At 39.4% G+C, this 11,131-nt stretch overlaps 1 protein-coding gene and 1 long non-coding RNA gene across 2 annotated transcripts in view; one reads left to right on the top strand and one right to left on the bottom strand.

Annotated features, from left to right (window-relative positions):
* The first annotated feature begins 16 nt into the window (after nucleotides 1-16).
* On the top strand, nucleotides 17-2,889 carry LOC135085443 (uncharacterized). The gene is made up of 4 exons (XR_010260116.1): nucleotides 17-420; nucleotides 607-760; nucleotides 2,135-2,330; nucleotides 2,739-2,889. It is a non-coding gene; the product is annotated as an uncharacterized LOC135085443 (long non-coding RNA).
* A 2,731-nt stretch (nucleotides 2,890-5,620) lies between these two features.
* LOC135085339 (xaa-Pro aminopeptidase ApepP-like) overlaps nucleotides 5,621-11,131 on the bottom strand; it is a 35,330-nt gene continuing 29,819 nt past the window's right edge. The window contains exons 15-18 of the mRNA XM_063980116.1: nucleotides 8,564-8,741; nucleotides 7,626-7,717; nucleotides 6,300-6,413; nucleotides 5,621-5,847 (exon numbers count right to left, since the gene is read on the bottom strand). Of these exons, the coding sequence (XP_063836186.1) occupies nucleotides 5,659-5,847; nucleotides 6,300-6,413; nucleotides 7,626-7,717; nucleotides 8,564-8,741 (573 nt within the window). The 3' untranslated portion in view covers nucleotides 5,621-5,658. The remainder of the gene's footprint in view (nucleotides 5,848-6,299; nucleotides 6,414-7,625; nucleotides 7,718-8,563; nucleotides 8,742-11,131) is intronic.

The raw sequence follows: 11,131 nt of genomic DNA, 5'->3' as shown, positions 1-11,131 counted from the left end.
TCAAGTGAAATTTTTTTTTAATATAGTTTTTCACGGCTCTGGGTGCGTGCCCTTTTAAGCCAGTCTTTGAAGTCCGTTGAACTTTTGTTTGAATTTGACACATGACAACTTTGTTTGACACTTCACTTCACTGATTCACTGTGATTCACTGATATTTTCTTAGTTCTTACTCTTCTCAATTTCTCAAATAGTTCCCAGAGTTGAAACCACGAAAGTATATATGGGTTTGAAAAGTTTCGGATCCTTGAGGAGTTCGTCCAACGACTGTGGTACACGTTCACAAATAGATTGAAGGTCATCGATCATGACCAGTCTCTGGATTCCAAAACTTCTACATTTCAGGATTATGTGTTCCATATCGGCAAGCTCTTCATTGCAATATGTACATTCAGCGCTCGGAATCAAGTTAAGCCTCTTCAGGTGAGTGGGAGCGTGGCAATGGCCAAATCTTAGCCTATTTATTATGGTTATGAACTTCCTGTTATCTATATTCTCATTCCTCCGATGGTACCAAGGTTTGGCGGGCGGGCTTCCTTGGATCTTAGCATACCATTTTCCCTTTTCCATACTAGTAATAGTCCAGTACTCATGCCATATCTTTTTCAGGTCTTGACTGATTGCGGCTTGATAGTCAGTGTGAGGTAACTTCAACAACGTAGAATGGTCAACATCAAAGCCATTCCTTGCAGCCAGATCAACAATTTCATTCCCCCTGATGCCACGGTGCGATGGTACCCAAAGGAAGAGCAGTGTCTTACCAGTAAGTCTATATATGTTATTAATTAATTTCTTAATATCATAAACTATATAATTCAAATTATATTTACAAGAGTTATTTTCCAGAGCTAGTAATACGCTTTTAGAGTCAGTTAGAATAATAATATTGTCAGATGGTGGATTACATGTACAGATATGTTTAAGTGCTAAGAGGATAGCATAACTTTCTGCAGTAAAGATACTACAGTGGCTTTCAATTTTATGACTTTGAGTAAGTTTAAGTTGTGGATCATAAAATGCAGAGGTTACACTATTCTCTTTCTTTGAACCATCTGTGTACACTTTATAATAAGACTTATTTAGAAATTTATTAAGATCAATTTGATTGGAGATCTTTTCCCTTAAAATGGTGAAATTATTTACAACAAGATCTTCATAATTAACTTTGTACATGGGCCATGGCTTATCTTTATACATATTTACAGTGAGAGAATCAATATACAATGCAATTCTTAGTAAGCCCGGAGTGCGTCCAGATATTAACTCATTACCTGTAATTGGAGGAGGAGGAGTAGAGCATATTTGGGAAGATAAGGGTGGCATGATTCTATCTAGTACTGGTTTGTTAGTTGAAGTTATTAGTTTGAGACAAAAATTTGCTGCTAGTTGAATACGTCTCAGTACTAAAGGAGGAATGCATGTTTCACATTGCATAGCATTGATAGGTGTTGAACACATAGCTCCTGTTATTATTCTAAGTGCTTTATTCTGAATAACATCTAATTTCTTTAATAGGGTTGGACTACAATTCATATATGCTAAAGTACTATAGTCAAAATGACTACGCACTAAACTCTTGTATAACATTGATAAAATCTTAGGATCAGAGCCCCAAGTTACACCGGCTAGTGAGCGTAATAAGTTTAAAGCCTTAGAAGAGTTGCGAATGAGAAGCTTGATATGACTTTCAAATGTGAGTTTTTTATCTAGACACACTCCTAAAAACTTTTTTTCCTGAATCCATGGAAGAGGATTATTATTATAATAAATATTAGAATTACACTCATTATATTTTTTCGAGAATAACATAACGCCGCTCTTATTGGGACTAATATCAAGTTTTAATTTACCAGAATAAAAATTATGAATTTCAACTAAAGCTAGGTTTAAACTGTGCACAGCAGTATTTACATTTTTATTTACAGTATAAATTAATAAATCATCAGCAAATTGTAAAAATTTTATATCCCTTTGTGTTAAATACTTATTAATTTGACTAGTGTATAAATTGTACAATAATGGCGAGATCGTAGCGCCCTGCATTGTGCCTTTATATACATATCCGGGTCCATGAAAAATGTTATTAAATTTTATATACATTATTCTTTTATACAAAAAATTGAAAATCCATTTACAGACTACCCCGGGTACTCCAATATCACATAAGATGGCTATTAAAATTGAGGGGACCACGTTATCGAACGCGCCCTGTACATCAAGGAAGACACAAGCTGTAGCAGAGTGACCGTCAAGAGAATTCCTAAGATCTGAGACCAATGCTGTAAAACTTTCTGCTGCACTTCGGCCTTTCCTAAATCCGAATTGTTCATTTGGTAAGATATTATTTGATTCGACATAATAATCTAATCTTGTCTTTAACATGCACTCAAATACTTTACCTATACATGAGGACAGAGAAATTGGTCGATAAGAGTTACAGTCATCAGGAGGCTTATCTGGTTTAAGTATAGGGATGACACATTGAGTCTTCCATGAGTCTGGGATGACCTGTGTTTGCCATAGTAAATTAAAAATGTACAGTAAAAGTTTTTTGGCATTACTATGTAGGCGACGAATAAGTTCATAAGGAATATTGTCTAAACCAGGTGTAGTGTTCCTACGAGACTTCAAGGCAGTCATAAACTCTTCCCAAGAAAAATGTTGAGATAAAAAAGCTGCTTTTTCGTCACCAATTTGACAGAAATATGCTTGCAATAATGAATTATTTACTTCTTTTTCAGGAGGAGATGCAGGGGAATATTTCTCAAAAAAAGAGGGAATCCATTCATCATTCTTCGGCAGTTTAGGAATTGAAACACGCTTAAACCTCTTCATATAGTTCCATACTGTACTAACAGGAGTATATCGATTAAAAGATTCACATAAAGATTTCCAACCTGTTTTCTTTTTTTCTTTAAGAGTTAGTTTTTTAGCAGCATCTAATTTTTTATACGCAATGTAGTTGTCAATGCTTGGATTACGTCTATAAAAATTTAAAGCATCTTTACTTTTTTTAACTGCACTATTACACTCATCATCCCACCAAGGTACAGGCTTTTTCATTAAATTGGGAGAGGTTTTGACTACTTTAGGTACACATTTGTCTCTAATATTAATCAAATGATTATAGAAATCGTCATAAATTCTTAATGGATCTGTATTATCTAAATTAATATTAACTACCATGTTTTCTGTTTCAGTATGAAATTTAAACCAATCAGCTTTATTGTAAATAAATTTGTGTACTGGTTCACCTATCTGATATTTATCAACAGAAGTCTGAATATCTGTTATAGTGGGATAGTGATAACTTCCCATTGGATCATCATAAACTTTCCAATCACATAATGGAGCTACTGAAGGGCTGACACATGTTACATCAATAGCCGAAGGATTATGAACTGATCTACCAACAGTGGTTGGCGCCCCTGAGTTGAGGATACAGAGGTCGCTCTCGTCAAATATATTGTAAACTTCATTACCTCGACCGTTACTAGTAGCACAGCCGAATGCGATGTGGTGAGCATTAATATCACCTGATAGCAAAAGTGGCTTAGGTAGTAAGTTAATAATCTGTTTCAGTTTGCTACCATTAAATCTTGATCTATTTTCTTTAGGTGGTGGACAATATATACATAGAATACTTAAATTACCTATGCCAGTTCGCAGATTAATAGCTACAGGTTGTAGAAAATCATAAAAGGGAAGCTCTATTACTGAATATTTCAAAGTGTCTTTGACTAGGATGGCGACTCCACCCCGGCCTTCTTTTTCTTTACCTATTTTACTAACTAGATTGTAATTATGAATACGAAAAGAACTGTTTTCTTTCAACCATGTTTCGTTTAACAAACATATATCAATATCATTATCAATCAAAAATTTTATAAGCAATGGCTTTTTGTTAATAACACCTTCGACGTTAAATTGAGAGATTCTTATGAAACTTTTATCCATTTAAAGCCCTTTGAAACTTTTTATTAGAATTTCCTGTATAATAGAACTATTAACTGCCCTCGTTTCGTTGCCAATAGCGACAAGGGCGCCTACAAGGGCCTTGCGAATAAAATCATTGTTTAATATTTCATCTATTAATTGTTCATTGGTAAGTGGTTCTTTTTCTTTAACTTCCATCGAGTTAGTTGAAGTGGAAGAGGTCGCTGTTGAAACCGAGCTAGCTTGTGGCTTCCTTGATGCAATAGATTTTAAGTTAGTTTTAGGAGCAGCCAGTAGAGGAAACTCGCTTATGTAGTTTTTGATAACTGGGCTACTCTTAGTAGCCGCTGCACTGCTGGAGACCATATTAGCGTAAGTTAATTTATTTTTTTTATCTTCCATTTTTTGTTTTTTGACAGGACAGTCCCGTGAAATCGCAAGATGAGCTCCTTGACAGTTTATGCATTTGGCTATTTTATTTGAAGTACAGTCAGAAAAATGATGTTCTTCAGAACATATTGAGCATTTTTGCACAGATTTACAAATTTTAGCACCATGGTTGAATTTGAAACACTTGAAGCATTGCAACAATGGAGCGTTGTATGGGAATACTCTGAACCTAAAAAGGTCTAGATACACATGTTCGGGTAAAACAGTTGATAAAAATGTGATAGACACAGATTGGAAGGGCTTTATTTCGCCGTTGTCTTTTTTGGTGAACCTACGTACACCTATGATCTCGTAAGATGACGAGAGTTTCTTAAAAAGTTCCTCATTGCTGATACTAGTGGGTACAAAGCGAAGCACGCCGACTGTTTCTACTGCTGTGGCTGGGATGTATGCCTTGAGTTGGTGTTTGGTTAGGAAGGGATCGTTTTTCAGGAAGTTATTGGCATTACTAGACTGGGAAAATGTGACACATATTTTATTGGCGTTAATTCTTTTAAGATTGGTAATGCCCTTGATTTCATTTTTGAAAAGGTTGGTAGTCAGGATGGGATTGTTGTTCCCGATCTTCTCATTCTCTTTCGTGCTTTCCACAAATACAGAAAACTCGCCACTCACCGTGTTCTCCGCGAATAGCCTTCTATACCCTGGTTTTACGTACGGTTTGTAGAAATCTTCATCTGCACTCGTATAGGTGTGATCTCTATTTGGTGCCTTCCTTTTTTCCTTGCCCCTGGGCGGGTCCTTACCGTCCCCGTCCGGCATAGTCGAGTTTTAAGTTGACTTAACGACTTCCAATAGATAGATAACTATTTATAACACAAAAAGAGAAAAATACAAAATTGGCTTCGAAAATCGCGCCTAGTGCGTTCAAAAGCCCGCCAAAAAAGTCCGTCAAGTGAAAACAAGCAAGCAACCACAGATATGGATTAGAGCAAGCAACAGTCACGTTCGGATACGGTTAAAAATATAAACACAGTACATAAACGATAAAATAACGGTATTTTATTAAATGATTATAAAATTCTTTGGAAAAACAACGTTGGCATGTTTTAGGAGCGATTAGGAGTTAACAACACAAGTGTTTAAATAGATATTTTATATTTAATTTATTGAAACTTTTGCACATAAAACTAATTTCAGTGGCAGATCATGTCTGACTAAATGCCGGGTGGCATTCTCTACCTACTATTACCTCACCTACTAAAGTCCAAATAAGGATGTAAATAAAACCAATAAAACAATTTTAACTTATTTATAATTATAAAATTAAAAACTTCAGTTCACATAAGACCAGAGGCTAACAAAAGCGACCAACAATACGGGCATCGTCGTCCGAACAGCAGCGCTACGTATTGGCGCGCATTCTTTTTCGAGCCAGGCGTAGTCTTCCAAAAGGTCACGGTCTTGCAGAATCGGACCCAGGGTTGCCAGCACTCGCGCGTGGTAGTCGTCAAGGTATTTTATCTGAAAAATAACAAAATAATCACAAAATAAGCCTAAAATGTCCCAACAAAAGTGGTTATTATATAATTTTGTCCTATACATACACACACACAATGTAAGCTCTTTCCTGGGAATCGAACCCCAGAACAACAAAGTTCTCACTCTCTCACTTATCGCTATCCACGCTCGGATACCACTCGACCATGGCGCAGGTTGCAGAGTTGCAGACCAAGAACTAAACATAAGCATAAAATAATAATTAACGCAGTGTTCCGTGGTGTTAAAAAATGGTGTTCATAAGAAAAGTTTTTACACGTCTCATTATCTTTTTGCCCTGACAAGCGCTTCGAGATCAACATTTAATTTTGGCATGTGCTGAGAAGAAGCGCTGCAACAAACTCAGTCACTGATGTCTGCCGTTTTTATTTAAACAATTTATTGAATGTTAATTCCTTAGGTAGTTAGGTACCTACCTCAAAGTCAGTCAGCAGGTTGACATCCAAACACGCGGTCTGATGCGGCACCAGCGAGATGGTGTAGAACCCTAGGGCTCCAAGACCGCCGAAGTCGCCCACCATTCCTTCAGCCTGTGTTAGAAATAATCTTCCTTTTCATTCAAGTCACGTTTGCATGGGAACATATTTTAAAGTCTGGTCGCTGAGCTTAATAAGTGCCACTGCCACTTGTGGTCTAAACTGAATAAATATTTTTGATTTTGATTTTGATTTTGAGCACCTAGAATTTTGTCCAATGACCCCAAGCTACCTATCCTTATCGCTCGCGCGTAATTACTCGCGATTAATTAAAATTAGGATGGGTAGCTTGCGGTCATTGGACAAAATTCTACGTGCTCAGCGACCAGACTATAGCTAGAGACCTTTTTGGCTTAATTTTTTTTGTTGTGTAACTGTATCTCATGTTGATAGTCCAATAAATAAATAAATACGGTCTTTAAATGCTTTTAGTTGGTCAAGCAGAGACAACCCGGTTGAGTTAACTGCGCACTTGGCAGCCGTGACGTCACATCGCCGCTCTGGTACGGACGGGGCGAACGCGGGGAGGTGTGCGGGTGAGTGCGAGGGAGAGTCGCGTTCCAACGAGGTATGCAGTTAGCTCCATCCATCGGTCAGTAGGGTATCTATGCGCAAAGATACCATACGGATATATTTTCCCCCGGGACAAACTTGACCTTCATTGGTTGGGTTTTTATGGCGGTCAAGCTGTAGATCCTGGCTACACAGGAGTTGCAGTGGTGGGAACGAGAGGTGGGAATAGTCCCGTATCTATGGGCAAAGCATTTCCCGAAGTCTATAAAGTGTACCACACACCTGTGCCTTTGCGTTGCAGTTGGATCTATCGTTCGTTTCTGCCAAAAGACGTCTACTGCTGGACAAAGGCTTCCCCCAAGGATTTCCATAACGACCGGTCCTGCGCCGCCCGCATCCAGGCACCTCCCTAGATCGTCGGTCCACCTAGTGGGGGCCTTGCCCACAGTACGTCTTCCGGCTCGTGGTCGCAACTCGAGAACTTTTCTGCTCCAGCGCCATTAGAAAGCGTAGTGTGAGTTTACATCAAACGCGGTCACTGAGCGCGTAAAAAAAATTACATTAAATGTATGACAGATTGTACAGCGCCCCTAGCGGAAACGTTCAAGAACTAAAATTTTAACGCGCTCACTAGTGAGGACGTTTGATATAAATTCACACTCAGTTCTGCGAGCTATGTGCTCCTCCACTGCCACTTGATTTTAGCGATTCTGCGGTCTACTTACCATGCTTATTTGTATTTTATTTGCTTACCATGGGATGGTCAGCGTTTTTGTCCACCACGATAACTTCCACCACGTCTTCGTGCCTTATACCGTACTGGCCCACCTCGTAGTACCCAGGTTCTGAAAATATACCATGAGTTATGGTCAAGCGTCTGACTCAGTCACTGCCTGAGGTACGAGTATTAGGAGCGGCATCACAGGATAATGTTCTTACCATGAGTTTACGTTAGGTGTGCTCGCTAGCGAGTGCGTAAAAAATCTATGACGGTTTTAGTTGTTGAAAGTAGCCGCTAGGGTCGCTGTACGATCTGTCATACATTTAATGTAATTTTTTACGCAGTCGCTAGCGAGGAGCACACCTAACGTTAAGCCTAGGCGCAGACCATAGATTTTTCGTCGGCCGATGTCAGGCAGTTGATCAGTATAGGCTTGTATGGAAATGCGCACATTACGCCGATTGGATTTTGCCGATTCTTCATACAAATTAAAATCGGGCACAACTATCGGCCACCTAAAAATCGATAGTCTGCTAGTCTAACTCATGGTAAGCACACAGGAGCGTCAGTGGGGATCGAGCCCGCGTTCCTCGGATGACCAGTTGGCCAGTCCGACCCCTTCACCGTTCAGCTATGGTGGCTTCAATAAATAGTTTAGTTAGTTTATTATTAGCTTTAAATAGTTTCAACGGGAGGCCCGCCCACGCTACGCGGAAGACGTAGTGGTCTCGTGGTCGCCATTCACTTTTCTGCCCCAGTGGCCATCAGCTCTACGAGCTAAGTGCCCCGCCCACTCTTGATTTTAGCGATTCTGCGGGCTAGTCAGTCACTTTGGTTCTCCTGCGGGTCTCTTTAATTCCACTACGTGGACCGAAGATCTGGTGAAGGTCGCGGGAGGTGCCTGGATACGGGCGGCGCAGGACCGGTCTTTGTGGACGTCTTTCGGCTGAAACTGCTGAAAAGTATTTACCATTGCTGAAGATCATAGCTGCAGATATTCCAGGGTCCGTAGCGATGGGTCCGCTGAGTATCCACGAGGGTCCTTCGTGGACGTTGAGGAAGTGTCCCAGGCCGTGTCCCGTGCCGTGGCCGTAGGTTAGACCCACGTCCCAGAGGTATTTACGAGCGAAGGACTCTAGAGTGTGGCCCTGGGGAAAATTCAATTCCAAAGTCTTTATTGCTTACTTACTAAGTGACAATAAAATTTGTAATGGTGGAATTACATAGACATGGGCTTAATAAGACTTACGCCCGTATTCACAACCATTACTTTGAGGTCTCACAGTGCGCGCAGACGCACGGGGTCACACACGAACCAATCACAGAGCTCTATTCAACGCTGTGCGTTCGATTTGCTGCTTCACTTAAGCAAGCATCGTTTGTTACGGGCGTTAGTTACAACAGAGGTAGGTATTGCAACAGAGTAAGTGGATACACCACTCACAAATCGTAAGGACCGTGACTAAGCCTGGTCAAGTTAACTGCGTACCTAGCAGCCGTGACGTCATATCGACGCTGGTACGGACGGAGCATTCCAATCAGGTGCGTAGTTAACTTGAATGAGTTGTTATTCTTGTGAGTATTCAAAGTTTTGTTAAAGTTATATCATTCTTGAAAAAATTATACAAATCTAATTATAGTTACCGCCTATCGCTGCGAGCGAGTTTTTACGTTACGGTGCGGATAATGTGTGTTTCAGTACGGAGTTTCATATAAATAATGCTGACCGCCTCGAGTTGATTTCCTGGTTGATGCGCAGGGCCGTCTTTAACCTACTAGGGGCCCTGGGCATAGCTTACGAGTGAATTCTATCATCATCGGTTGCCCAACATCCTGATGCGTAGGCTTGATATTATTCTGTAGCTCGACTTTCGCCTGGCGCGGCAACCACATAAAAAGCCTAACAAAAGCCGGACAGGCCGGACAAGACAATTTTAGGCCAGACACGACCGTAAAAAGCCAAACATGTCCGGCTAAAGCCGGACACCTGGCAACCCTAGGCCCTTATCATCTGGAAAAATGTCTTATTAGCAGATGGGGGCCCCCTCGGTCGCGGGGCCCTGGGCACGTGCCCAAAGTGCCCAGTGGGAAAGAGGGGCCTTGTTACGAACGGCCTCTTTTGATAGCGTTTATGGTTTATATTTTTATATTTTTCTATATGTCACTTGTCATCTTTCTGTTTCTTCTATATCCCTATAATCCTGTATCTTCCCTTATTCCTATTTATTATTATATCGCTTTCCCTTCCTTGAGCCTGGGTATCATTTAAGATAAGATAAGATAAGATAAGATAAGATAATTTATTTATTTGCTTAAAACATGGTATACATAATTAAATATCGGTGTTACATGTTGAAATGTGCTCATGTTCTGCTTCATCAAAGAATGCATGCAAATATTTTATATACAGTAGTTGGAATCTAATTAATTAATACAATAAGTTCATAATAATGTCTCAGTTACAATAATGTCAGAATTCAATTTAAGTCAATTCATTTACACATTTCTGGCAAACCATTTAAACAGGTAACAAAATGGCATTTTTTGTGCCTTTGACAGAGTTTTTTAATATTATTATTAAGTAATGTCACTAGCATTCAAATATCTACTTTTAAAAACATTTAAAACAATGATGTCGCATCCGTTAAATTTAATAAGTAAATTGCGTAATTGTGATAATAGTATTTTCATGTCATAATCGTTTTCTCCTAAACACACAATCAGTTTGTCATTTGGCTGTAAATTAATATCAAAGCAGTTCCTAAGGATATCTGTAGCAGGTGCGTGAGGCTTTGTATTACTAGTGATTCGATATCTCACATAGTTTGTTTGTTCTCTCGATTTAATCAGGGCTGAAGCTAAACCAACGCACTGTTGGGATCCATAAATCAGTATGTTGTTTCTGCAGTAGTCCTTTTCCGTTTGCGTAGGTGAAGATGTAGGCAAAGGGATATTTGGTTGTTGGTAAAGCTCATTTTTTTCCTCAGACTTTACTAACAAGATACGGATTTGTTCTGTAAGATTATTTATTTCGGTCTCGGCAGCTAGTAATTGTTTTTCTAGTGATGTTATTTGTTGTCGCAGGATTAAGATGTTGTCGGAGTCCTTTTTGCGAGTGCTGGACTTGGCAGGAGTATTCCGTATAATACTATTTTCCTCTAATGGAGATAGACATAGCTTTTTAAGCGTATTATTTTCATTTGTCAACATTGTATTTCGAGAGCGCAAGTTGTTATTTTCTAGAATATAGCTCTCCAGTTCATTCTGCTGGCTAGTGAGTTGTAACTGGAGATAACAAATCTGCTCTTTCATTTCAGCTATAGTTGTAGCCTGTGATACTGTGTTGGTTACCGTATAATCTAGACTTCTCTGTAGTAACCTGTCAGATACTGAGAGGGATTCGTTGAATGATACGTTGTCCAATGTGAGGATATGTGAGTCCTGAAGTCCTGTTGAACTCTTTGGAGTGGATACCATCATTTCACTAGGGCCAGCAGGACATTCGTCATCTTCAATTTTTGATAAGCTGTTTGGAGCT

The sequence above is a fragment of the Ostrinia nubilalis genome, chromosome 28, assembly GCF_963855985.1.
Source record: "Ostrinia nubilalis chromosome 28, ilOstNubi1.1, whole genome shotgun sequence".
Lineage (NCBI taxonomy): Eukaryota > Metazoa > Arthropoda > Insecta > Lepidoptera > Crambidae > Ostrinia > Ostrinia nubilalis.
Note: the sequence above shows the minus strand (reverse complement) of the source record. Positions and strands in the feature narration are given on the sequence as shown.